Source organism: Notothenia rossii (genome assembly GCF_949606895.1).
Source record: "Notothenia rossii genome assembly, chromosome: 10".
NCBI lineage: Eukaryota > Metazoa > Chordata > Actinopteri > Perciformes > Nototheniidae > Notothenia > Notothenia rossii.
Genome location: NC_136908.1, coordinates 13,506,599 through 13,532,740, shown reverse-complemented (window position 1 = coordinate 13,532,740; position 26,142 = coordinate 13,506,599). Strand labels below are relative to the sequence as shown.

The 26,142-nt window shown below is 41.7% G+C and overlaps 1 protein-coding gene and 1 long non-coding RNA gene across 2 annotated transcripts; one reads left to right on the top strand and one right to left on the bottom strand.

Moving 5' to 3' along the window:
• Positions 1-966: 966 nt before the first annotated feature.
• Positions 967-4,660, bottom strand: LOC307021786. The gene is made up of 3 exons (XR_013803245.1): positions 4,398-4,660; positions 3,181-3,213; positions 967-2,682 (listed from the first exon to the last, which is right to left on the bottom strand). It is a non-coding gene; the product is annotated as an uncharacterized lncRNA (long non-coding RNA).
• A 186-nt stretch (positions 4,661-4,846) lies between these two features.
• On the top strand, positions 4,847-26,135 carry fbxl2 (F-box and leucine-rich repeat protein 2). The gene is made up of 14 exons (XM_079654215.1): positions 4,847-5,321; positions 14,051-14,112; positions 16,987-17,041; positions 17,951-18,025; positions 18,274-18,368; positions 18,893-19,057; positions 19,217-19,343; positions 20,219-20,293; positions 20,409-20,536; positions 20,980-21,040; positions 22,835-22,879; positions 23,143-23,199; positions 23,286-23,498; positions 23,997-26,135. The coding sequence occupies exons 1-14, from the start codon at positions 5,292-5,294 to the stop codon at positions 24,102-24,104; spliced, it is 1,296 nt and encodes a 431-aa protein (XP_079510341.1). The 5' UTR covers positions 4,847-5,291; the 3' UTR covers positions 24,105-26,135.
• Positions 26,136-26,142: the final 7 nt, after the last annotated feature.

The window sequence follows — 26,142 nt, the reverse complement described above, 5'->3', positions numbered from 1 at the left end:
TGTGTGTGTGTGTGTGTGTGTGTGTGTGTGTGTGTGTGTGTGTGTGTGTGTTTTAAGTAAAATTACCTCCATTCATTTAACTTGAGTTTTATTTCAGAAAGGGAACATTTTTTAGCAGATTTTAAGTGTCCAGATTGGGAGAGATGTTAGAATATTTTTGGTTAAACCCATGCAGTAAAACAGCTAAAAATTGGACAGACATGTTTGGACTGAAATGTGTGACTGTCACGATTCTTGTTTTGTGTCACGTTTTTAGTTTTGTGTGTCTGGTAGTGGGTGTTTTGTTGTTCTCCTTGTCATGTTTTCCTCCCTGTGTATTGTCTGTTTTTTTTCTCTGTGTTTTCCTGTCTGTCGTTAGTTTCCCTGGTGTGTCTAATTTCCTGATTTTTTTTTATTGTCACCCCTTCTGTGTCTCCTGTGCTCATCAGTGTCAGCCCCTCCCCTGATTGTTCCCACCTGTGTCTTGTTACCCTGTGTTTAAATTCCCCTGTCTACCAGTGTTCAGTGTCAGTTCGTTTTTGTCTATTGCCTTGGTCAGGTCGATGCACTTGTTTCTTGTCATGGTCAGGTCTATGCTCCTTGTCTTTTGCCTTGGTCAGGTCTATGCTCTTTTTTGTACTCGTGAAAAGTTTTGTTCCTCACCACGTGAGCGATTTTCTTTTTCTTCTCATTTTTTGTCATCTCATCCTGAAATTAGTTAGTGACCATTTTTTGCTGTATTTTGGAAAATAAAGAATCCTACCAATACTTTACCTCTGTCTCCCGGGTCGTGCAATTGGGTCCTACCTCCTGAGTGCCTGAGTTCTTAACAGTGACCACTGCAACTGTATTTTCATGCCTTTTACAACTATTAGAGTTTACATTGGGTTTTCACTGTGCTGTAACAATGTGTGTTTGTGCTTCTGGACCTGCAGATAAATGTGTGTTTAAGCTACAGTATACAAGTATGTTTGTTTGTAGCCTTTATTTAACCAGGTGAAAGCCCCTTGAGATCAAAAGATCTCTTTTTCAAGGGTGACCTGCAGGACATTAGTTACACATGTAACATAAAAACAACAGAACAACAATAAGGATGACATACAACATAATGTACAGTTTACAAACTCTATTTTACAGTGACAGGTACCATGAGTATCAAACAGCATGTCACCCAGCCGAGTTTTAAAATGACGCAGGGGAACCAAAGTGCTCAGTTTTAAACATGTTTGCAGACTGTTCCAATTTAGTGGAGCTGCACAACTAAAAGCTTTCTTCCCTAAGACAGTCCTAGCACTTGGCACATTTAATAAAAAAACATCATGAGATCTCAGGCAATAAGTACTTTCAATTTGTCGAGAGATCAGAGAGCAGATATAAAAAGGTAGTTTACCCAACATGGCTTTGTAAATGAAAATGTACCAACGACTGAGCCTCCGTACAGTTAGTGAAGCCAGCCTGCCTTGGCATACAGGGTACAGTGATGAGTAAGTGCTTTACAGTTAGTAACAAATCTCAGAGCACTGTGATAGGCGGCATCTAACTTTTCCAGGCAATGGGCAGGTGCATTCATATAGATCAAATCACCATAGTCCAGCACAGGACAAAAGGTCACAGTGACTAGCCTTTTCCTGGCTTCAAATGAGAAACAGGACTTGTTTCTAAAAAAAGAAGCCTAGTCTAACCCTCAGCTTTTTAAGCAGATTAATGACCTGAAGTTTAAAAGTAAGACAATCATCAAGCCAGATACCTAGGTATTTATAACAGGTAACCACTTCTAGTACTTGTCCTTGCATAGTAAGAATATCTAAAACAGGCTCTGGTGTCTTTTTAGCTTTAGAAAAGAGCATTACCTTGGTTTTATCAACATTTAAAAGAAGCTTAAGCTCAGAGAGCTGAGTCTGAATAATGTTAAAAACAGCCTGTAATTTAAGAACAGCCTCCTGAATGGAGGGACCTGCACAGTACATCACGGTATCATCCGCATAAAAATGTAAAGTAGCTTCATCCACATTTTCACCTAAACTGTTGATATATATAGAGAATAAAAGTGGACCTAAAACAGAACCTTGAGGAACACCATTAGCAATGTTCAACCACTCAGAAGACAGCCCATCAAAGTGAACACATTGGGACCTTTCAGAGAGGCAGTTCACAAACCACCCCACTGCATGGCTGGATATGCCAATACTGTGTAGCCTCTGCTACAAAATGCGATGATCAACGGTATCAAACGCTTTGGAAAGGTCAATAAATAGAGCTGCATAACTCTGCTTATTGTCTAAGATACTCATAATGTTATTCACCACTTTCATTGTCTATATGAAAGTATTTTAATAGCTATAGCACCTTAAATAACACGCACCGACCCAGAATAAAACAAATAATCATGGATGGATACAGTAAATGCAACACACTGTAATCAAACAGAAATAAAATAAACAAAAAAAGGTTAACATTACATAAATGGATTAGCCATTAAATACAGATGATGACAAAAAGTCCTAATACGCTAATACAAATAAGTCTTTAAAGATAGTAAAATACACCTGTTAACAATAAACCCCTACATCATTAGAATACGTCTTAGAAACAGTATTAAACAGAGATGTCCCTGGCTGACATCAGCGGAGTTCCTGCGATCCTCGGGACACATTCAACACGGAGCTGCCAGCCACAGCAGAATCAGGGCGAGAAGAGCAGGAGCTATTCAAAGAGCTGAGTTAATGAATTTGACTTTCGATGAGAGATTGTTAATTACCATGCAATGCAGTGAGATTGAAATTGTGTGGCGTGCAGATGATAAGGATTTAGCACAAGCATCAGAAAATGTTTGTGTTGCTGCCAAAACGCACACACACAACTTTGTCTGATCCGCCTCTGAGCTGTATTTATTTTACAGAATAATACAGTTTATAATAAATATAACTACTTTACTGTTTTTGCAGAAAACTGAAACAGACAAAAAAGGGTTTTCATGCACTGGTCAATATTTTGCTTCAATAACTAAGTTCTTATGATACATTAAGGTCTTTATTATACCAACTTTATCCATTTGCTTCTGTATATTTCTCCTAAATTAACCAATAGTTAGCATTCAATTATGTTACATTTGCATATCTGAACATGACATAAAAATGGTCTCTTATGTAAGTCATCTACTAGGGAAGACATGTGGTAATATTTATTACTTAAGTTGTTTACCTTGTTCACCTGTAGTGTCTCCCCGTTAAGGCCCTTCACAAGTACACACACACACACACACACACACACACACACACACACACACACACACACACACACACACACACACACACACACACACACACACACACACACACACACACACACACACACACACACACACACACACACACACAGGTGTTTTAACATACTTTGCCTAATTACACCTCTCCTCAGTAATATGTGGGTGAACATAAATTGAGCTTGACAGACATCCGCCTCACTTTCCTATAAGAACTTCTTAAAGTGGGACAAATACATTTTTCCTTATAGGCCTTTTTCACAGCAGGCATTTTAGCTTAGCAGGAAAACCACAGCTGTTACTAATCACATTAACAATGGCTCTGCTATATTAAATTGTCCCTTTAAGTCAGGATGACATTGAACCAGGATGCACCACCTCTGAAACTGAAGGCAGAGGTAATTGTACTTACATTCTACCACTGGACAGGAATGCTATGAAAAGTGTTATCTGAAATGAAACTAAACTACATTTAGTGAAGTTCAAAGCACAATATTTCCCTTTTATATGTTGTAAAAAATCCCAGAAAAGGCTATGTTAAGTACTGCATGTCATACGGTCATACCCTATTCTTCTGAGGAATGTATTACAACAATACAAATTAAATGATCATCCCCTTATTGCAACAGTGCAGGATGAACATAGTTGCATTAGATCGCCCTCTAGCTGTCAATGCTGACAACGAAATGAAGATATTTTGTATATTTTTGTCTGTAACACAGGTCTGCAATAACTATAAAGTAATGTTAGCATGTTCACGTGTTGTACAAAAACGTACTAGTATCAAAAGTAAGTACTTGTTGTGCTAATTGGAAAATGTAAGTGGTATAAATGTATGTGTACACAATATTTATTATGCATCATTGCTGTCTAATTTAATATTTTACTTGAAAAAGAACCTGCAATGTAGCTCTCAAATAAATGTAGAGCACTAAACAGTAGGCTACTAGGCCTATATGTTTTTATCTAAATTGTACTGAAGTATAGCATTAAAAGGGAATCCTTAAGGAAATTGCAATCGTAGCCTACTTAAAAACTGAGTTAACGTTTGCTTACTCACCATTGTTCTATATTTGTAAATGCAGGAATGCAAATTTGTTATGCAATTAATGTGGTTTTAACATGCAGATCAAATGAAGGACTGTCATTTGCATACCATTATTAGTGACATATCGTGCTGCTGTTAAGAACTGTTAAGTATGCTCAGTTTACATAATGCAGGTGGGACAGAGAAGTCGATCTCTGTTGTTTGGGTATGTGTGTGTCTGCAGGTGAAAGCCTCCGTGTGACAGTGTTAAACATCTCTAATGGAGACACACACTTGGCTCCTGGATCTGGCGTCCTCACAGACGAGAGTGTTTCCTTCCTTTAATCGAACCCACGGGTTCATGGCAGGTCACTCCTCTCTGTGTTGTATTTCCCGTGGCCATCACGGTGAACGAGTCCAAAAAATATCGTAATTTTCCCTAAATCTCCGCAAGACCCCACAATCAAAACAAATCGACCACGCGTGCTTTTCCCGCAGCAATGACGTCACGTAAGCCCGCCCCCTTATCCCCTCAAGTAAACAGAAAAAAGAGGAATACGTTCATGTCAGCCGCTGCACGAGCGTCTGCTGCGGGGAACAAGCTTAGAAAGAGAAAGGCGGACATTAACGCAGCGTTTCCCGTGTGTTTTTAGCAAAGTTAAGGGATTTGGGGCCAGCTGACTCGATGAAGGGAGAGGCGGAAGTGAAGTCACTTGACAGACCGTCCATGTTATTATTGTTATTTTGGTTAGCCCTGTGATGAGACGGGCTTGGGAGCCGTTGGTCTCCGAGACAACGACCGTTAACGTTACCGCAGACCGGGCCGCCGAACCGACACCACCCTCACTACCTCCGCACTGACCCGGAGACAGGAGACGGCTGGGGGGAGGGAGGGTGTGAGGACCCAGCTCCAGCTCGGCTCCCTACACTCCCCGACCGACCAAAAATAAAACGGCGACAAAAACAATATTCGTCAAACGACTGGTTGTCTGCGGGTTGTAGCAGGGACGTGCCGCCGCAGACATGAACGGTATCACCAAGGGCCGGTTCGAGGTATGACAGAGGGAGTGGACCACTAACTGTTTGTTTCTACTAGACGTGGGAGTCTTGTATAAGCAAAGTGTGTGTATGTGTGTGGTCGACTGTGCTCCTAATTTTACATGCAGTCAGGAGCCGTTTTGCTGGTCAAGGGTAATCCGAAATCCTGTTGTTGTCCTGCCGCACCAGCAGACAGCGACAACATGGAGCTGAGGACTGCGGGACAGGAGGGCTGTGGCCGAGGATAGTCGATATATCAGGGCCGAGGCTGGCTGCTGCTGGCACTGAGTCACCTGAGGTTACATGCTTTCACCAGGGGGGCTGCAGATAGGAGAGGCATGTTGTACATAAAAAGCAGTGTAACAGCTTTCAACTAGAGAATGCAATTCCTGAAGAAATTGCTAGTGGGAATGCTTTATGCTGAAAAGCTGACGCTAAACTGCTATGCTGAAATGTAATGTGTAAGAAGAAAGTGAAGAATTTAGATTGAAATTATACATGAACACTGGGGGCTTGAATGTGGGATGAGAGAAGAAAATAAAGTAAAAAGGCTTGGAAAAGCAGCAGAATATTTGAATTGAAAACTTTTGAACTAACTTGATGGTGAATGGTCTGTCGCCATGCCAACAGCATTTGATGACATCCCATAATACGCTTAGATGCGTTGATGGCTGCATCGTTACCAAACCTGTGAAGTTTTGGGCCGTTTGGAGCATTTTCACTGAAGTTAGGAGAACCATTGTGTTGCCATGGCAACATAATTTTAAGAAATCTCAAAACTGTCCCGTAAATGTCTTCACGGCTGGACTGTTAGCACACATGTGAAGTTTGAGCACTTTTTCAACATTTTCATAGGAGTTATAGCAACATCGTATGGCGAGGGATGCGTTTCCATGGAAACGGCATATGATGAAACCCCATAATTCACGTAGAGCTGTTGAGGGCTGGACCGTTAACCATTATCTGAAGTGTGGTGCTGTTTTGACCCTTTTCATAGGCGTTACGACAACATCGTGTTTTATGGTGAGGGATGCGTTTCCATGGAAGAGGTGATATACAGGTGTAGATTGTGGGACGACTGGACCGTGTCCATTGGAGCTACAGCGTGTTTTATGGCGAGGGATGCGTTTCCATGGCAACAGCCTATGGTGAGCTCTTAGATTTGGCGTAAAGCTGTTGAGGCATGGGCCGGTGGTATACAAGCGAAGTTTGGGGGACGATCGGACCGTGTCCATTGGAGTTACAGCGACATCATGATTTATGGCGAGGGATGCGTTTCCATAATCGACGTAGAGCTGTTGAGTGCAGGACCATTAACCATTATCTGAAGTCTGCTGCTCTGAGCATGTCAGTTGGAGTTATGACATCATCGTGTTCCATGACACAGGTGTTTATATTTGAGCTAATGAGTGTCCAGAGATCAAAGGTTTCCATGGTGATGTGCAGTAATCGGTGAGAGGAGAGCACTTTCATTGTTCTGAATGAGAGATAAACCTCTTACATGTGAACATTTTGTTGAAGAACCGTAACAGATATCGGTGAAATTTCAAAGCGTGAAGCATGTGAAGAACTCTGAGCATCTGAAGTGTGCTTTTTATGTACTTTCGGGTTCATAATGTGGCCTTTTTAGCAGATTAACTAAAGGTGTGCAGCTGCTGCTGTGAGGAAAGAGCAGCCTGAATTTACAATGGGGTTTAATGGAGACATGTTGAAAGTTATTGTCACTTCATGCCCTCAAGAAGCATTTTGTATAATAATTTTTGCCTAATTCTACGGTGGCCCTGAAGTGCAAGACACCACAGCATTTCACAAAACGCCACAGCATTTCAGAAAACGCCGCAGCATTTCACAAAACGCCGCAGCATTTCAGAAAGCACAACAGCATTTCAGGAAACACCACAGCATTTCACATTGGACGGAATGGGTATTCCTTTAGGGAGAACACTTCTTGTTTGTGATTTGACAGAGCAGAGAAGCACTGCTGTGATTGGTTGTTTTTGCTGCCAGTCAAGAAATGACGCTTCGTGATTGGTCAACGCCCGACAGCGCAATATGAACACATTAGTCGTTAGCACAAACTCAGAGCCCACAGCTCCTCATATCTGTTCAGAAACTGGACAAAAGTTAAACATACAAACCACAGACTGTCTATGTCATGGCGAATACAGTCGCTGCTTTATTTATGTCTGTATGACGTTTTTGTGAGTGTGTACGGAGCAGCTACAGGTTAGTTTAGCCCAGGGGTCGGCAACCTTTTTGATATGAAGTGCCATTTTAAAAAAAAAATGTTATCAGCGTGCCAACTATCGAGAATTATCAACGGGGGGGGGGGGTTGAGGAGCTTAACAATCGTCAACTATCAGCAGGAGGGCGGGGGAGCCTTGCTGCGGGGAAGCAGTGTCGCAACATACACGATGCCGAATTTAACAAAAAAAATTAAGTAATTGGTTTAAACGGCATAATAATAAGGACGATCGTCCCTTCTGTGATTCTCCAGAGCACACATGTTATGATATTAGGGTCGCGTCGGGTCATGCAGAGTGAGATGAGATCGCTGTCCCTTTTAGAGAGAGAGGGGTGTGGCTTGTGCATGTGTTTGTGGATGGTAGAGCGACAGTGAGCGAGCGTGTTTCTGGAAGTGAAACGGGAAAGCAGAAAAACAGAGGTCTGTGATGTATTTTGTGAAATAGAAGAACAGCTAAATAAATGCAACGGCCTCCCAAGAAGAGCTCGCCTCTCTCCAGTCATTTAAGCTAAAGTGGGTTATTGAACCTGAAGCTTGTTGCTTCTGCCCACCTCGACTACGGTCTGGGAGCCGACAGGAAAGTTCAACACACAGATGGCCAGTCCGCCCCCTTTGTAGCATATTATTTCGATGAGAGATGAGCAGATCGCCACTGGGCTTTCAACTAAATGCACAGCCACGCAAAAACTGCGGCATTTGTACAGCTCCTTATGAGTACTGCAATTAGTGAAGTGCTTTCCTCCGTGTTGAAACGATCAGCACTGCACCACGGAGGAAAGCGGCAGAAAGTCACCTGGAGTAAAGAGAGCGGGGCTGCGTTGCGTGCATGGCTTCCTTCTGCAGGTAACGGGAGACGCGCTCTGGCGGCGGTCTCGTTCAGGATCCGAAAATACAATTTAAATATTTTTGCACACTTATTCCACTTATTCCTAGTGTGCCACTGGTTACGGTGCCGCGTGCCAATGCTGGCACGCGTGCCAGGGGTTGCCGACCCCTGGTTTAGCCTAATGGATCCGATTCCATTCAGAAAACACGTATTTTAAAAGCTTTTCGCCTGCCGTCTTGTCAGCAGACCTGTCAAAGCGTTCATGTTTTTTACTAACCGTTATCAGTATGTAGTTACTTCGGCATCACTTTGAAACGTGTATTACAATTACATCACGGTCAAATATGTTCATTTGGTTGAAGTTGGTATCTCCCATAGAATTTACATGGAGATACGCCCCGCCCCCTCTCCAACGCGTCTTGTTTGAATGACAGGAGCAAACACAGCTGACAGCCGCGGTGAAACTCGAGCGATTAGAGCGATGCGAATATTGGGTAGTCTACCATAGTATTTACATGGAGATAAGCCCCTTAAAAACCATGAATTAATAAAGCATTAATTCTGTGTTTACTGCTGTCATTCAAACAAGACGCTGGAGAGGGGGCGGGGCGTATATCCATGTAAATCCTATCGTGATCGGATCCATCAGGCTAAACTAACCTGTAGCTGCTCCGTCCACACTCACAACAACGTCATACCGACATAAATAAAGCAGCGACTGTATTCGCCATGACATAGAAAGTCTGTGTTTTGTATATGTTTAACTTTTGTCCAGTTTCTGAACAGATATGAGGAGCTGTGAGCTCTGAGTGTGTGCTAACAGCTAACAGCTGATGTGTTGGGCCAAGCGTCATTTCTTGACTGGCAGCAAAAACAACCAATCACAGCAGTGCTTCTCTGGCTGGCTCTGTCCAATCACAAACAAGAAGTGTTCTACCTAAGGAATACCCTTTCCGTCCAATGTGAAATGCTGTGGTGTTTTGTGAAATGCTGTGGTGTCTTGCACTTCAGGGCCACCGTATAATTATTTTTTATTTTTTAAGCTACGAGATGTTTTCCTACGTTTCTCATGAACAATTATGTCTCAGGAGTGTAGGGTTTGGGAATTATGGCAGGGTTTGGGAATTATGGCAGGTTTTTAAAAAAATATGAAGGCGGATTTCAAGCTGTCCTCCACTCTAGCTTTGAGATCACACACTTTAACGTTAACGAGCTGCGCAATACACATTAATGTTAAAATCTGAAGAAGGCCTCTTTACCAAGGTCTGAACAATGTTTAATGTTTCTAAAAGTATGAATCTGATTTCAAAGTTGTTTAATATGAATAATGTCAGAAAGATGTGTAACATTTTAAAGTTGGAATGAGGTTTCTGAGTGAAAGTATGAAGGAACAGTAAGCAATTGAAGTCGCATGAAGATTTTTCAAGTCTGAAGAGTTTCTCCATTGACTTCAATGTCAACAATTTGATGAATTATGGGATATATCGCTGGAATTATGAAAGTTATGAATGAGAAAAGTAATAGCAATCGATTCCCGACCGAGCTGAACGTTTTGATGTTTGAACGGAGTTTCTACGATGTGGAATGTGGGAGAAGAAGATGGCAAAAATAACCTGCCGGAATAATAAACAATTTTGTGCGTATCAGCATTCCCACTAAATTAGTTATCACTTGGGCTTGGCAGGTAACGCTGATGTGACACCCCCTGGTACCTTTGAATGACAGGTGTCCCAGGAGGTTTTGAGGGGCTTTCTGAGAGTCACTGGCACACTACAGATGGTGCTTTTTGTTTTTCAATAATCAGTGATGTTATAGTGTATTACATGAGACCTATGACTGGCCATATGTCCTTACACAACCTTTCCATTTCCCAAGATGATTCTACCAGACAGTGGTGCACACTCTTTTGTACATTGTATTTTGTGTTAAAACTCACTACTCAACCGCAAGGGTAAGACATTATTTAGATTGTTTATTTAGGAAGCTGAAATCAATGTACTACAAGTAAGGACAATTCTTGCATTCCAAATATTACATAATTTTTACGTTACAAAATCATTGTCAAAATGCAGGCAGAATGATCCGCATTATTGTGTATGTACCATCTTCTGTTGTTCCATGTTGAGGTGAAATATAATAGTATTTTATATGTGGTTTGTTGTTTTATATTTAAAAAGATAGTCATCTGCTTTGTGTTTAAAATGTTGCCTTTCAAAGTGACCAGTAACGACAGCTGTCAAATGATAGTGGTGCAGTGAAAAGTACAATATTTGTCTCTGAAATGTATTGTATCAAGAACCTGAATCACTCATGTAAAGTACATGTACCACAGTGTTTGAATAAGCTACTAGGTTACTTTCTACTACTGCATGCTGTTTTACAGATGGCTTTGAATGGCATTTGAGCTCATTTGCATTGATTTATGAAAAGTACCTGTAGTAAAATAATAACCATTCCCCTCGTAATTGGTGTACAAGCCTCAAATCATCTCCCGCCCAACTGGTTATGGGTCGCCTGAGCTGTGGGCATTGGTTATTTGACATTTTGTAAACACATTGTTGAGATGTTTTCGGGTTTGACTTGATGGGACTCAACTTTTCTCCGTCAGGTGTTCAGCTCGCTGTAAGCTTGTCAGTAGCATGAGCGTACGTGTCTACGTGTGACTGAATGAGAACAGAAGGCGGTAGTGGCCCTGATGTGTGTTGCCAGTGGATTTCTCCACAGAGATGTAAGCTTCTTAGACGCAGTTAAAAATCAGTGTGGGGTGTTGTTTTGTGTGTTAAATGAGTAAAGGTTGGTGGGTTAACCATGCACACCTGAGATGATGTTAAAAAAAACACCAAGAACAAGCCCATTGTTGGTGTTGTTATGAAGGCCACAGATTGAAAACATGGCCCATATCTAATTTATTTATAGTTGCTTTCATGTGGCAACTTTAAACCTGAGACATGCAAGTTCAGAAACCAAATTTCCGCCTGGTTGTACACCGTCTAGGAATAGGAGTATGACTTTAGAGAGGAACTCCCTGCTTGTGAATGCTGCTCCCCTGGCACAGGGAACGAGGGCACCAGCGTCCTGAGGTAATAACTTTTAATGAAGCACACCTACGGGAGATGAACCCTGGTGTCATAATGTCATAACTGTGGCTGAGATCACACACCAAACACTTTGTTCATGCCGTTCCACTACACTACTTCTCCATCGGGGATTAGGTTACACAACTATTTGACTCACTGCCCGTTGGCATAGAAATAAGATGTATATGAAATAGGGCTGTCAGTAAAGATTATTTGTATTATCTACTTATAGATCTTTGAAATGTATTACTGGTTAAGTCTATAAATAATAATGAAAGTTATCTATGACAGCAGTCAAAAACCATATCAGTGTACGTTATTAGCGCTGCAATGATTAGTTTATTAGACCACTGGTTATCATCTGTTTTTCATTCAAGTTTATTTTTATTCGACAGTTAACAGTGAAAAGGCAGATAGGTAATGGGGGAGAGAAAGGGAAGTATGATGTTAAAAAAGTCCTTGGTTTTGAATTAAACTAGCCATGTTCCATGAACTTTATTATAACTATTTGGCTGCCAAGGCTTTCCAAATTTGTGAGAATTTGCTGTTTTTTTGTTTTCTAATTTCAAAGGGAACTAAATATCTTAGGTTTGGGACTTCATCAAACAGGATATTTGATGAGCTCTATTAATTAAGCACATCCTCAGATTCATTTGTATTGAAACAATTGTCACTGGCAGCCCTTAATAAGGTTAAACAGGAAATAGTAGCCGGGTTTGAACCAGCAAATATTTTGTATTGCTCCCTGAGAAATGACTTCAATGACCGTCTGAGCAGTAATCTGGAATGTCTGAATGTAAATCTGATTAGTAAATGACTAGAAGGCATTACAAAGTAACAATCATTGTTTCCTTTTTGCAAGATCAAACCATTTTATGTACCTTATATGAAGCCCACCAGGTTTCAGTTTGTCTGTCTGTTTAAGGAAAGGTCAAAGGTGAGTGATGTGTTACAGAGGTGGTTTGGAATTAAGTCTAAATTTAGTCCTAAACCCTGCGGCTTTAGAGAGACACTGAGTCAATACACTGCAGGCTTTGTCTCTTACGCAGAGTATTGTTCAATTAAGGTCAATTTACTCTCAGGTAAATCAATTGATACGGTTCTAAATATAACTGAAACTGAAAGTCACATCATGAAGATAAAAGCTTTATTGTAAAGCATTTATTCAGAGATTGTGGTGAGCCTGCATTAGGTTGTTGGCCCCAATGTGGTTTTGAATACAGGGGTATGTGGGAACCAATGGAAAGGTTTTGACTTTTACCTAGAGCTATCTTTTGATGTAGTTAATGGATCTCTTTCAAAGGTCTTTGTCTGCTGTGTTACCTGAGCATAGATAAAAATATAAACCAGTTTAGTTATTTTTTTGCTGGACCTTGACTGGACAACTCCCTCTTTTTGTCTTAAAGCCCCATTTCCTCTCAAATGGCCTTTACTTCCTTCCTTCCTCACACTCATTTCACTTCAATTCAATAATGACTTTTGTACATATTTTTTTTCCTTATTGTCGCAACATTTCTTTGTTTGCCTGCGTCTCCTACGTCCTCCTGCTCCCCCTTCCTTCCCTTTTCTCCCATCTTCTCTCTTCTTTATTACATTCTCCTTCGAGAAACCTACATCTGTCATGGAGGTAGCTGGATCTGAGACGTTTTCAGACTCAACCTTTACGCCTCCTGTGCCTTTCCCCTCGCCCCCCTTTTGTGTTTTTACATTTCAGCGTTTGTGTTTGGCTGTGAAACAGCAGGGAGTTCCCCCTCATTAGATACGTTTTCTGAGTCTTTGAGGATACAAGTGTATCACTGGCAGGATGCGTGTCTGCAGAGGCACAGCGAATGTGGGTGTTTGACGTAATTTAAATTCATGGCTGAATACAACCCACCTGATCGAGAATGGTGTGTGTGTGTGTGTGTGTGTGTGTGTGTGTGTGTGTGTGTGTGTGTGTGTGTGTGTGTGTGTGTGTGTGTGTGTGTGTGTGTGTGTGTGTGTGTGTGTGTGTGTGTGTGTGTGTGTGTGTGTGTGTGTGTGTGTGTGTGTGTGTGTGTGTGTGTGTGTGTGTGTGTGTGTGTGTGTGTGTGTGTGTGTGTGTGTGTGTGTGTGTGTGTGTGTGTGTGTGTGTGTGTGTGTGTGTGTGTGTGTGTGTGTGTGTGTGTGTGTGTGTGGCCAGACATTCAGTGAGTAGACTAATTGAGATAAGCATGCCAACAAGCTGACCAGGCTAACTGAATTATAAGCTAATAAGGAGGGACGTGGAAAGCCATATGAAGCTTTGTCTTTTTTTATTACTGATTTTAAATGTTGTCATACTCCTACACATTGAAAGTGTTGATGGTTTTGATTAATTACTCCTCTTTTCCATTACAGAAAAATGATTGTATATATATTTATAAAGATAAAGTTCCCTTATTTTTGTTTTATGGTAATATGCTTTTTATTTTGATCTCTTTTGTCCCTCTTACAGCTTGTGTCTTCTTTCTGTGTCCCTGATTTTGACCACCTTAAACACACACACACACACACACACACACACACACACACACACACACACACACACACACACACACACACACACACTCATTGTTTATCTTGTGTGTCTTTGCAGGTGTTCTCAAACAGCGATGAAGCCCCCATTAACAAGAAGCTCCCCAAAGAGCTTCTTCTTAGGTAAGATTATTAATAATCAACATCACACACACACACACACACACACACACACACACACACACACACACACACACACACACACACACACACACATGATAAAACACAAAATACCCTGGTCTGAGGTCAGGGTTACTCATAAGCTGTACAACAGTTGCGTGTGTGTGTGTGTGTGTGTGTGTGTGTGTGTGTGTGTGTGTGTGTGTGTGTGTGTGTGTTAAAAATAGCTTGTCTTAGCTGGTGGGGAATTCCGCAGTGCTGCTCTTCTGCTGCTCCAGCTGTGCTCTAGACTACCCATTACAACCCTCACTACTTTCACTGGTGGACAGAAAATAACAGTCTCACTGCACTCTCTAGCTACAACACATTACTTAGTGTCACATGTGCTGTTTTGAGGCACTTGCAGGACATCAGATGTGAGGAAGACTCATTGTTATGGCAGTTAATCTTGTTTTCAAACCATGGAAAGTGGGTTGACTGAAGCCATTTGTTTTTTTTCTTTATCATTTTCTTATGCCCCGTCACCATGGTAAAAAGGGTTTGACGTTATGTTGTCCCTGGTGCATTTATATAATACAAGGATGCATCTCTGTTTAGACATTTGCAAACAAAGTCATAAATAGGAGATTTGTTGATACCACTTCTAAGAGGTTGCAAGACAAATAAATAAATATGTAGATGTGACAAAGATAAGCGTAACATCGAGAACATAACATTAGAGAAGCTAGAGTGTTTTTGATTCAAACACGAAATGTTTATAAATCATGTGGTTGGATCATTTTCTCATAGACTTCAATCAAATCTGCTTTTTCTTTGCAACCCGAGGAGTTGCACCCTGCTGGGCCTTTAAAAGGATGCATGTTTAAGGCACTTCACTTTTCAAACCTGATAGTTGCGGCTTGCTAGTAATTCATTCACATAAAGTGACCTGTATAGAGTTGCCAACAGACACAGCTTCCTTTGAGATGTCGCCTGCCAAAAACAGGTTTGAAACCACTGGAACAGATCACCTGTTTGGTATGCATTGGCAGGTACATTGCTGTAGGAAAATACTTGCTAATTAGCCTGTTAATTTGTTTAATTAACGTTGTTATTAGCATTACTGTTTATGTTTAATGTGAGCCAGCCCGGGTACCTGACTTGTTTTCACATTTGATCTGCCTTTAAGGCGGTGCATTGTACACCGCTGTTATCTAGGCCAGTGCAGCATGGATTTAAACTGTAAACAGTGCCGTGCTATTATAGAAGATCCTTGTCTGACAGATGATGCTCGGAGACTTCAGAGTGGTTCTGGGTACTCTTAACCAGAAGCACTGACTCAGCAACCCCCACCACCGCCACCACCTCCCAAATTTATGTCTGACTGGAGTTACTATGACAACCAGCATGAGACTCGCAGCGAAGACCTGACTCTCTTATCTCGTTGTGCTTGAAGAGCCAGGTGTAGGCCTACATTATGTCCACAAATGGAAGTAGGCTCCATTAAAATCCCATTACGTACCATTTCAGAAGAAAAAAAAAGTAATCTAAAGCTTGTTTTCTGTTCTGCCTCTGGTGAGAGGCAACATTGGGGCAAGGTACACAATCTTGATGTTTTATCTCTGATTTGGCCTTATTGTTGTAAATCCTTGGTTTTGAAAAAAGTCATTGATACATCTATAATGCATTTGATTACAACAATCTATCTTTATCTTAAACATCAGGGCTTTTCTCAACAATGATCCCTGTATTACTTCCACTAAGGAGGTCCTTTTGTTTTTTAAGGAAACTTTATCTAATGGGCGGTAAAATGGGCCATGGAAGAACCCAATAAATGTTGGACCTGGTCTAAATCCCTGGGTCGATACACACATTTTATATCACCTTCACAAACAATTCTGATTGCACTAGCCAACCTATTTGGCCCTTATAGTGATCAAGAGCAAATGTCAAATAGCGTTAACAGAACTCCAAACAGGACTCAGACTAACGGATCGCTTCCCTCTGAATATGATTAACTGAATACTTCGGTGGTCAGTAAAAGGCCGCTCTCTCGCTCATAATGGAAAGTCAGATGCTGTTTGATTTAAACAGACAGTCAATCAATGGTCAGCGTCACAGCCATTAACCAGTTGTTAGAAGGGTGATCGATAAGCGCCTGCTTGATTTGGTCAGCTTCTCTGGTTCCCCACAATCACTTCAAGGACTTTGTGTTCAATGTGTGAGTGTGCGTTACTTTCTGTTTGTCGATGCATTGCATTGTCAATTGTGTGCATGTACTCCCTGATGCAAGACTCCAGTACAGATGATAGAAACATGTCCCAACATGCCCTGACCCGACACACGTCAAAACACACAGCCTTTGTCTGCCTCTATATGAAGGAGACAATGGCCAGCTCCTGTTTCCTAGGGTTAAAAGGACATTCAGACCCCAGCTGCACTCAAAGCTTTGGCACCATGACAATTCTCTGAATACTTCACATTTTCCATAGATAACGCGCGTTTTGAGCAGTAACCTTTTAATCACCGGGAACTCAGACCATGCATACATGTTTGGTTTCATGGGTCCTTCTGTATATGTAAATAAGTTTGTCTGTCCGTGGCCTTGCTTGTCTGAGTGCCAGAGATTACTCATTGGCAGATTAATGGATTGAGCTGACCCAGTAGCCGGCTGCATGAAGCCCTTTGTGGACGACCGCCCCAAAGCTCAAACACTGCCCGTCTGTGGGGCTCTCCTTCTACCAACCAACACCACAGGGGATTGTTCTGTTTCCTACATACACATATAAAATCACACAGAATAAAAGATGATCAGATATAAAGTTTAGTTACACACTGACCTCTTTATCTGAGGGTGATTGTGAAAAACTCATGCACTTTTTTTGTCTTTCTTTTTAGAATATTCTCCTATCTAGATGTGGTTACACTGTGTAGGTGTGCCCAAGTATCAAAGGTAAGCACTTCATCCCACATTCAAAACCTCCTTATATACTCCCTAAAGTATTGCATTTTGTGATTCTAATTGATGGAATGATGGAAATTGAAACCGGATTACCGTTACCAAATTCTTTAGAAATGTCTATAACATACTGCCATCTGCTGGTTAGTTGTAAATGGGCCCCTGTTCGTAGTGCACTGCAGCTCAACGTTTTTTATGATTGAGGTTTCAGGGCTTGGCACTTGGGCTGTGAATGCAGAGCTATGGTGGCTGCTTCTCATATTCATTTATTTCTATTGGGAAAATGTTACTTCTCTCCGCCTGTGACAAAGCAAAATTACTGTGAATACAATATATCAGACACCTGGGGGAAAAAAACATTGTAATTTCTTGGAGCCAAAGGACATGTTTCCAAAACTCTGTTGTTGTCTGACCAACATTCCAAAATCAAATAATTTCCAGGTAACGATAATATACATCAGAGAAAACACCTTTAGATTAGACAGATGGGTATAGGAGTGAAAACAGCAGCTCGTACACTTTCTCCACCAACAACAAGAACGGAACGTGTTAAGGCTGCACTGTATGAAGAAAATATTCCATATTTGATAATACTGAATAATAATACTTGCAACAATTAAACAGAAGTTAAAATAATCTTTCTTTTGATTTATTTAGCTTTCAGTGTAATGCTAAAATACAACAACAAAAAAGCAGGTTGACATTGCGATGACAATAAAAACAATACATTTTGCAGCCCCAGAAAGTGGTCCTAGTTAATATTTAGACAGATTACACTATCGGGGTTGACTCACTATGTTTATTCATCTCTCCTGCATATTATGATCACCATTTACCTCCCCCCCCACCTCTGTCTGACCCACATGTCGGACTCTGTCCACAATCTGTGTGTCACCCTCTCAGGCGTGGAATGTCCTGGCCCTCGACGGCAGTAACTGGCAGAAGATTGACCTGTTCAACTTCCAGACGGACATTGAGGTGTGGGGTGTTTTTTATGAGAGAATAAAAGGAAGCGTGAAGTGGGTCAATGAACTGTGTTTTTGTATGTGTGTGTTTGTATACGTGCTACACGTGTGTGCTTGTTGAGTAGCTTTATCCAGCCCAAGGCTTAACTCGGGGTCGGTAGGCTTTGGTGCCGACTGTGACGTAACAACTGATCCTCTGTCCTGTGGACCAAGTCATATCACTCTCTTCCTCTCATTACCCTCTCCATCTCTCTCTCTCAGGGTCGGGTGGTGGAGAACATTTCGAAGCGTTGCGGAGGCTTCCTGAGGCAGCTGAGCCTCAGGGGCTGCCTGAGCGTGGGAGATGCCTCCATGAAGTGAGATTGTCATTGTCACTCTGGCATTCAATGTGATGAAACAAGTGTGCTTCCGCTTTGACATGTACCAGAATATCATTGTCTCATTAGTTAGATTAATTGCTATTGTTGTTTAATGTAACTATGTCAATGTGTTAAGCGTGATTATTTAACATTTAAGCAGCTTGGGCTTCTTCGGTCCCAGGGGAAACTCTATTTTCTGCTTCCGTTTAATCTCACTTCACTGTGTACACACACAAGAACTAAACAAAAGAATAACAAAGGGGGTCTAATATTTTTACATGATACCCTAGAACCTCTTGTTTCACTTGGTTTCACTTGAAGAAATCCATTACAGTACCATAAGTACAAGTTTTTTGTTCTTCGGAGAAAAAAAACATACAGTAGCTGAACAGCAACCTCCCAAGGGCCTGAAGACGACTGTTCATTGGCTCCTGGGCAGCTCCCAGCATCACAGTTCTTATTTAATCAATGAAGCAACTCTTGTGTAATTCCCTTTCTCCCTCTCTACCACTGTCTCTCAGGACATTTGCGCAAAACTGCAGAAACATCGAAGTGTTGAACCTCAACGGCTGCACCAAGATCACCGACAGCACCTGTCTCAGCCTGAGCAAGTTCTGCTACAAACTCAAACAGCTAGATCTCACTTCCTGTGTTTCCATCAGCAACCACTCCCTCAAGGCCCTCAGGTAGCACCCGCACACTTTGTATCACCCTGGTTAACCAAAGCCATATCTCAAAACCACTATGTTCTCTGCATACACCTTCCCACAATAAATGTAACAATATGGTCATTTTCCTTTGGTTCACACGTCCGGTTTCTTTGGTCTCTTTCTTCATATGCTCAGCGATGGCTGCAGAATGCTGGAGATGTTGAACCTGTCTTGGTGTGACCAGATCACACGTGACGGCATTGAGGCTCTGGCTAGAGGCTGCAATGGTTTACGAGCACTGTTCCTCAGAGGCTGCACACAGGTACGGTTATTTATTCTTTCAGTGGGTATTTATTTTATATTTTAATTTTATTTCCAACATTGAAAAAAAAGTAAGTACCGGTAAAAAAAACACAAGAATACTTAACAAGCATCTACAGCAAACTCAAAAAAGAAAATAAGTAAGTAATGCTCATAAAGGAGTAGAAAGAAGTGAATACTTATAAAGTCCTACCTCTTTTTAATATGTAATCTAACACTGTTCTACCTTTCTTCCTCAGTCTTCTCCATACACGACTCTATCAAATCAATCACATCAAATGAAAATTGACCAATTGTTAACCATAAAATACCAATGTTTATTTGTATTTGTTTGGATGATTAAGACATTATCCCTTGTATTGACATGCTGTTGTGTTACCTGCTACCAGAGCACAGTGATTAATCCAAATGTACTGTAAACAGGGTCCTCTGATGGTGAAGAGAGCTCACATTATGCTTCTCCATAGGATCATTTGTAAAAAACATTGTAAAGCTACAAAAAACAAATAACTTTAATTTACCAGATTACGTGAAGATCTAGTAAAAATCACTGGAGAGGTGTATTCACATTCCTCAAATAGGGGAGATGTCTGTGCACTTCCCTTGAATCTGAGAATTCAAAATATTCAAGGCAAACTATATATGCAATAACATAAATCGTTCTTGCCTGAAAAATATATATTGTGAAACCTCCTTGAATTGTCTTTTGGGGCTCACAAATAACAGCGTGGCATGTCAATAGGCTTATCACATTTTAAAACAAGGGCCTAATATAGGAAATGTTTCCTTAACAACACACAAAAACCCAGAAACATATAACAAATATTGATCCAGGTGTTTGAATACCAATAATATGCTTTAATTTTTTTAACCCAGCTGGAAGACGGAGCATTGAAACACCTTCAGAAATACTGCCCAGAACTCACCACCATCAACATGCAGTCCTGCACGGTCAGAGAAAGCTTTGGTTGTGGGATGGGGGCAGGGAGATAATAACGCATGAGGAATGTTTTTGTATGCCTCCTTGTTTTTGTAATTTGTTTTCTTCTTCTGTTGCCTCTAGCAGATAACGGATGAAGGCCTGGTCAGTCTCTGCCGAGGATGCCACAAGTTACAGATCCTTTGTGTGTCTGGCTGCAGTAACATCACTGACGCCTCCCTCACTGCAATGGGACTCAACTGTCCCCGACTCAAGTGAGAAAAACACACAAAAGCTGTCCCGCCAATCTTCACAAGGACACCAACAGCTCAATATCAATATCCACAAAATATCCTTCTCAGTTTTATTCTCCAAAACAAACAAGATCAACATAAATATTTCTAATTTTAGCTTTTTGAATATGCCATAATTAACCAAATCCTCCTTTGCATCAGGACTTCCATATGTTTGTTAAGATGAAACAGATTCATCAGAGCAACCACTTTGGGGAAACCGAGGAAAAAAGGTCCCACACATTGTCAAAAGCTTTTTTATTTATTTTATTGAACAGACAAGGTTACAATCTGATAAGGATCTCGGGCCTGGTTCAAACTAATCCCCCTCTGCTGGTTAAGATTTTTTAAGATTACCACAACATACTGAACCATAAACTTCAAGTAGCCTTTTCATGTTTTTGTGTGCGACTGTGTGTCCTCAGGATCCTTGAAGCTGCACGATGCTCACACGTTACGGACGCTGGGTTCACCGTGCTGGCCAGGGTGAGTCTCTTTTGTTTTCTTTTCTGTGACCCTCATGCCCGGCGCCGTGGGAGGGCCAGGCCAGGGCCAGGCCCTCCCATTTGACATTCCTGCCCTCCCCCAATAAACACGATTTTTATTATTTATAAAAATATATATTTTTTAATTTTTTTAATTATAAATACACTGTGAACTTTTATGCTACGATGTATGTGATGTCAGATAGTAACTAAAAAAAATCGCAGGCTACGTCAAATAAATTCATGTGTCTGTTGTGATTTGTGATTCGTCCACATTTAGACCAATCACAGCGTCACAATCTGCCGCCTAGTCTGGATTTGTTTATTGTTTATTGTGCATTCTGTAGACTCCCATTTCTGTTGGAATTACAAAGTGGACATCAGAAATTGGCTTAAAAGGTCTCAGGATTTATTAAAACGAAATAGCGATGAAAGAACTGCAGCCGATGGTGCTGCTGGCGACCCTGCACCTGCCGTTGCAGCAGCACGCCTTAATGTCACAAGCTTGACCTCGGCAAACCCCGGGGCTGAGTTAGCGAGCCCAAGCCTTGACTCATCAAGGCGGCCGCCACCAACGCTGTCCTCCAAGGCACAGCTCCTTGTGCCCCTACCATCACCACCTGCGTTGCCACACACCCTGTACCCTCCTCCTCCTCCTCCTCCTCCTCCTCCTCCTCCTCCTCCTCCTCCTCCTCCTCCTCCTCCGTGCCGGTGCCTCCACTACAGACGCTACCTTGCAGCACATCAACAGGTACTATTGGGCCAGCAACCGCTCAAAGACCAACAGCCACAGGTGATCTTGGGGTTAATAAACCCAACCAGGTGAAACTGGATCGTTATCCAGGGAGATTGTTTTCAGGAAAGAAGCTCACTTTTGCCACTGCATGGTACTACAACAGACCATGGCTTGAATATTCGTTTAAAGCAGACGCAGCCTTTTGTTTCCCCTGTAGACAGTTTAAAGTAAATACGTCTTCATCTGATGCGGCTTTTACTGTAAAAGGTTTTTGCGACTGGAAACACGCATTACAGGCTGATAAAGGACTGCTAAGGCGTGCCGCATCAAAAGAACACATTTCATGTGAGAGTTTGTGGAGAGAGAGACAGATACGCCAGGAAACAAATAAGGAAATAAGTACTTTGGTGCAGATCAGCTGGCACGGAACCGTTATTACGTGTCAGCTGTCGTTGATATTATAGCTTTTTTTAGCTGTCAACCAACTCCCTCTCAGAGGTGACCACGATTCACTCCACAGCATGTCCGAGTCAGGCAGTGGGCTCTTCCTATCACTGTTTGAGTATACGCTGCACAAAGATGCAGAGTTGGCCAAAATAATGTTCTAAGTTAGTGAAAGGATGCGCCTGCAGTGCATAGGAAAATAAACCATGCCCAAGGCGGGCTAAACAGTTCATCGTCTCCGTCTCTACTATTTCTCTCCGAGTGCAACGATGAGGAAGCTGCCATCCTTACCCAGTGTGCCTTGCTCGTGATTTACCAGTGTTTGTGCTGCCACGCACACAATGTTTCAAAAGTGGTTTCTATATTGCCCTTTATTTGTGTATGTATTTGCGATACGTGTGCGTCTTTACGCAATGCTGTTGGCCTTGCTGTTTGATATATATTGTGCCGCAGGCCCGCAGCACATGACGGTTTTGTGTGCCCTCCCATGAAAATCATATGCCCTCCCTTTAGATTTGTTCTGGCGCCGGGTCTGGTGACCCTCTGTTTTAATCTTCCTTATCACATTGATATCTGATTAAAGTATCATTGAATGATTACTATTTATCTTCACAGAACTGTCATGAGCTTGAAAAAATGGACTTAGAAGAATGTATTCTGGTAAGACGATTTATGGTTTCCTTATTTACTGTCATTATCTATGTTGAACCTGGATTCATTTTTGCTTTTTATCAATTTAATGTATGTTTTAATAATAACACTATATATTAAAACCCTTTTTTTCCTTCCGGGTTTGACAAGGTAGAAACATTTAAGTGGGATACAAAAGAAGACACTAATGTTTCCATAAAACTGTGATTTAAGACTCTTAACTGTCCAGACATGTGTCAACAGTTTGTTGATCAACCCTCTCCTCTCCTCAGGTGACAGATAACACCCTGGTTCAGCTTTCTATTCACTGCCCTCGCCTCCAAGCTCTGGTAAACACTCACACCTGCAGTACCAGCTTCTGGAGCTTTAATCGATCTATGTGTGTCTACAACCATGTTTTCTGTGTCCCATACAGTCCCTGTCCCACTGCGAGCTGATCACAGATGATGGTATTAGAGCTCTGAGCAGCAGTACCTGTGGCCAAGAGCGCCTCACTGTGGTGGAGCTGGACAACTGCCCCCTCATCACTGATGTGACTCTGGAGCACCTGAAGAGCTGCCATCGTCTGGAGCGCATCGAGCTCTACGACTGTCAGCAGGTCACCAGGGCTGGCATCAAACGCATCCGGGTCAGTGGAGATCATGGGCAAATATTTCAAATGAAAGGCTTTTTGATCACACATGATGAGTTGTCGTTGGGAATTGGATCAGGGAGTTCCTTATTTTATCTAAAAATCATACACCTTAGATCAGTGGTAAGTAATTTACAGATATAGTGCCAGGTCCCCGCCCAAACCAATTTCGATGTAATTGCAGTCAAATCAGAGAGTGAGTCGTTTATACATAAATGGATAACTAACTGTAAATGTTAAAACACTTAAAGGGATTAAATATGAGTTATTAGTAGTTTTTATTTGAGTGAAAGATACATAGTTTAACATCTTGGAAAAGGATGAGAGGTTGGTACAGAGTGGTACTGATCTTCTCTATTACTCTTGACATTTACATCCAAAATATTTCTTTGAGGGAGAACAGTTGACTGGACACAAGCAAATCCAGATGATGTGCTTTGTATCTTGTTTGTTTTTATTCCCTTGTGTTAACACTCCTCTGTCCTACCTACACAGGCGCACCTTCCAGAGATCAAGGTCCACGCCTACTTTGCCCCAGTGACACCCCCTCCCTCTGTACATGGAGGTGGCCAGCGTCTGTGTCGCTGCTGCATCATCCTCTGACAGTGGAGGGCCAGAGGGGGCCACCTCTGTCTGCAGGTCCTGCTGCTCTGATACGAGCGGGAATGGGATGGGGGAAGGGAGATGACTGGGGTAGGTGTAGGGGAGAGGAGGGGCTGGACCCACTCACTACTCCTGATCACTGATCAATACATAGACTGATCGCCCCTGATCAGTTGAACCCGCCCCTCCTCTCTCCTCGTGCTCACCGATAAGGATTGCAGCAGCCCGGGGTTTGGGCATGGGGGTTTGTGGAGAGAACATGGATGGATGGACTCCCTCTTTCTCTCTCTTTATCTCTCTTTCTCTCTCTCACTGTAAAGACAAAAACAAGTTCTCCACTCCATCCTACTCCTCAGACCCCTGAAAAAAGGACTGCATCTGGAGATGGTGTTGGACGGGGTCTGAAAAGTGGAACTACATGCATCATGTTCAAACTGAAAATGAAAAAAAGACGAAAATGTCATCTTGGAATACAGTTGGCTCTCTGCGGAGTATCATCTCAACAATCACATGACGCCTCTATGTGACCATCCTGTGATTCATTATGCTTTGAACAAAAACACGCAGCATGGAGGGGGAGCAGCACTGGGGTGGGGGAAAGGCAGGTTTTCTGGATATAAGAAGATCAGCACATTCAACTAAACTCTGTAGTGTGGAAGAGTTGAGAGAAAGCAGGAAGTACATAATGGGATGGGACATGTGAAATTTGTGCATCTGAGAAACTTTTTGTTGAGATTTAGATTCTGTTTGTACAGAGAATGTTTTGCAATGGAAAAAAAAGTTACACACTTATGGCAATTCACTAAAGATTGGGGGGGGAAATTAGTTCCTTTTTTAAAATGCTTATTGTAATTGTCCATGCCTGTTTATCCAGAGAGGAAGATTATGTTCGTCATTCTTTTTTAAATGGAAAAGAAGTAACTGTTGATGTTTAACAAAAAAAGGACCTATGATTCAGACCCTCAGCGTCTAAAAGCGTTATGTTGACTGTGTATGCGTCTGCGATGTGTGGCCTCTCCTGTGTTCTGCCTGGTTCTGTTGGCTCGTAGGCCCTGATCCGATCCTGTCATTAGCCCTATGCGCTAGCTCCTACTTGACCACTTAAGCATTTGTTTACAACCTGGATTAGGTTAGCACCACAGACAAACATGTTTACATTGGTGGATGTCCAATCTCCCTACTATTCAGAGTGCGTTTAGTACACTTATATAATTGGGGTTAACCCACAGTTGTTGACTGGACTGTGACGTCCATTAATCAAATGTATTGCTGTGTACACTAGGACATAAATCAGGGCTCACCTCGGTGCAATTTTGCTTTAAAATAAAATGGAAATTTGCCTAAAACTGAGATTATAGTTTAGAGAATGTGAGCAAAGGCGCTTCAACTTTTTGACAATCACAGGAATTTGTGTATTTGAAAGTTATTTTAGTCTAAGTGTTGTGTAATTGGCAATTTACTGATGATAGGTAGGATATAATAATGTGTTGCTTAATAAAGAACCACATGAGAAATGGTTCATAAATAGCACTTGGCAAATCTAATGCATTAAATTGATCAGCAATTAACTGGTCGAATCCTACAAAGCACTTGACAAGAGGGATGTGATATGCAGCTCCAGAACCAACAGGTAGCAGGTTAAGAGACTCTAAACAAGCACTCGTTCAGAACCTCAACATGATCTGTTTTGCCATGCAGATTAACGTGTCAATGGGAAATGTCATGCCACATACACGAAGCAATGAAAATAAAACACAACAGAAGCAGCTCGCAATGTTGAGACTGGCAAGTGCTGTGTGGGGCCAAGTGCTCAAAAACTGGGGAGATTGGCAGGACAATGGATAGGAATTAAGAAGGAGAGCAGACAGAAAGATTGAAAAAAGACTCAGATGGATACAAAGCTGACTTCACTGGCTGTGATACTAATGCCCTCTCTCTGACAGCTGTATAACAGTTTTATGTTTAAGAAAATAAAGAAATACATTAAAAAAAATAAACAACTGAAAAAATTAAAGTGACTAAGTAAATGTGCTTTGTC

Coding starts and splice junctions, on each gene's coding strand:
- fbxl2 (XM_079654215.1), top strand. CDS start 5,292: ATGAACGGTATCACCAAGGGCCGGTTCGAG. Junction 21,041..22,834: donor GGTTCACCGTGCTGGCCAGG/GTGAGTCTCTTT, acceptor TTATCTTCACAG/AACTGTCATGAGCTTGAAAA. Junction 23,499..23,996: donor CTGGCATCAAACGCATCCGG/GTCAGTGGAGAT, acceptor CTACCTACACAG/GCGCACCTTCCAGAGATCAA.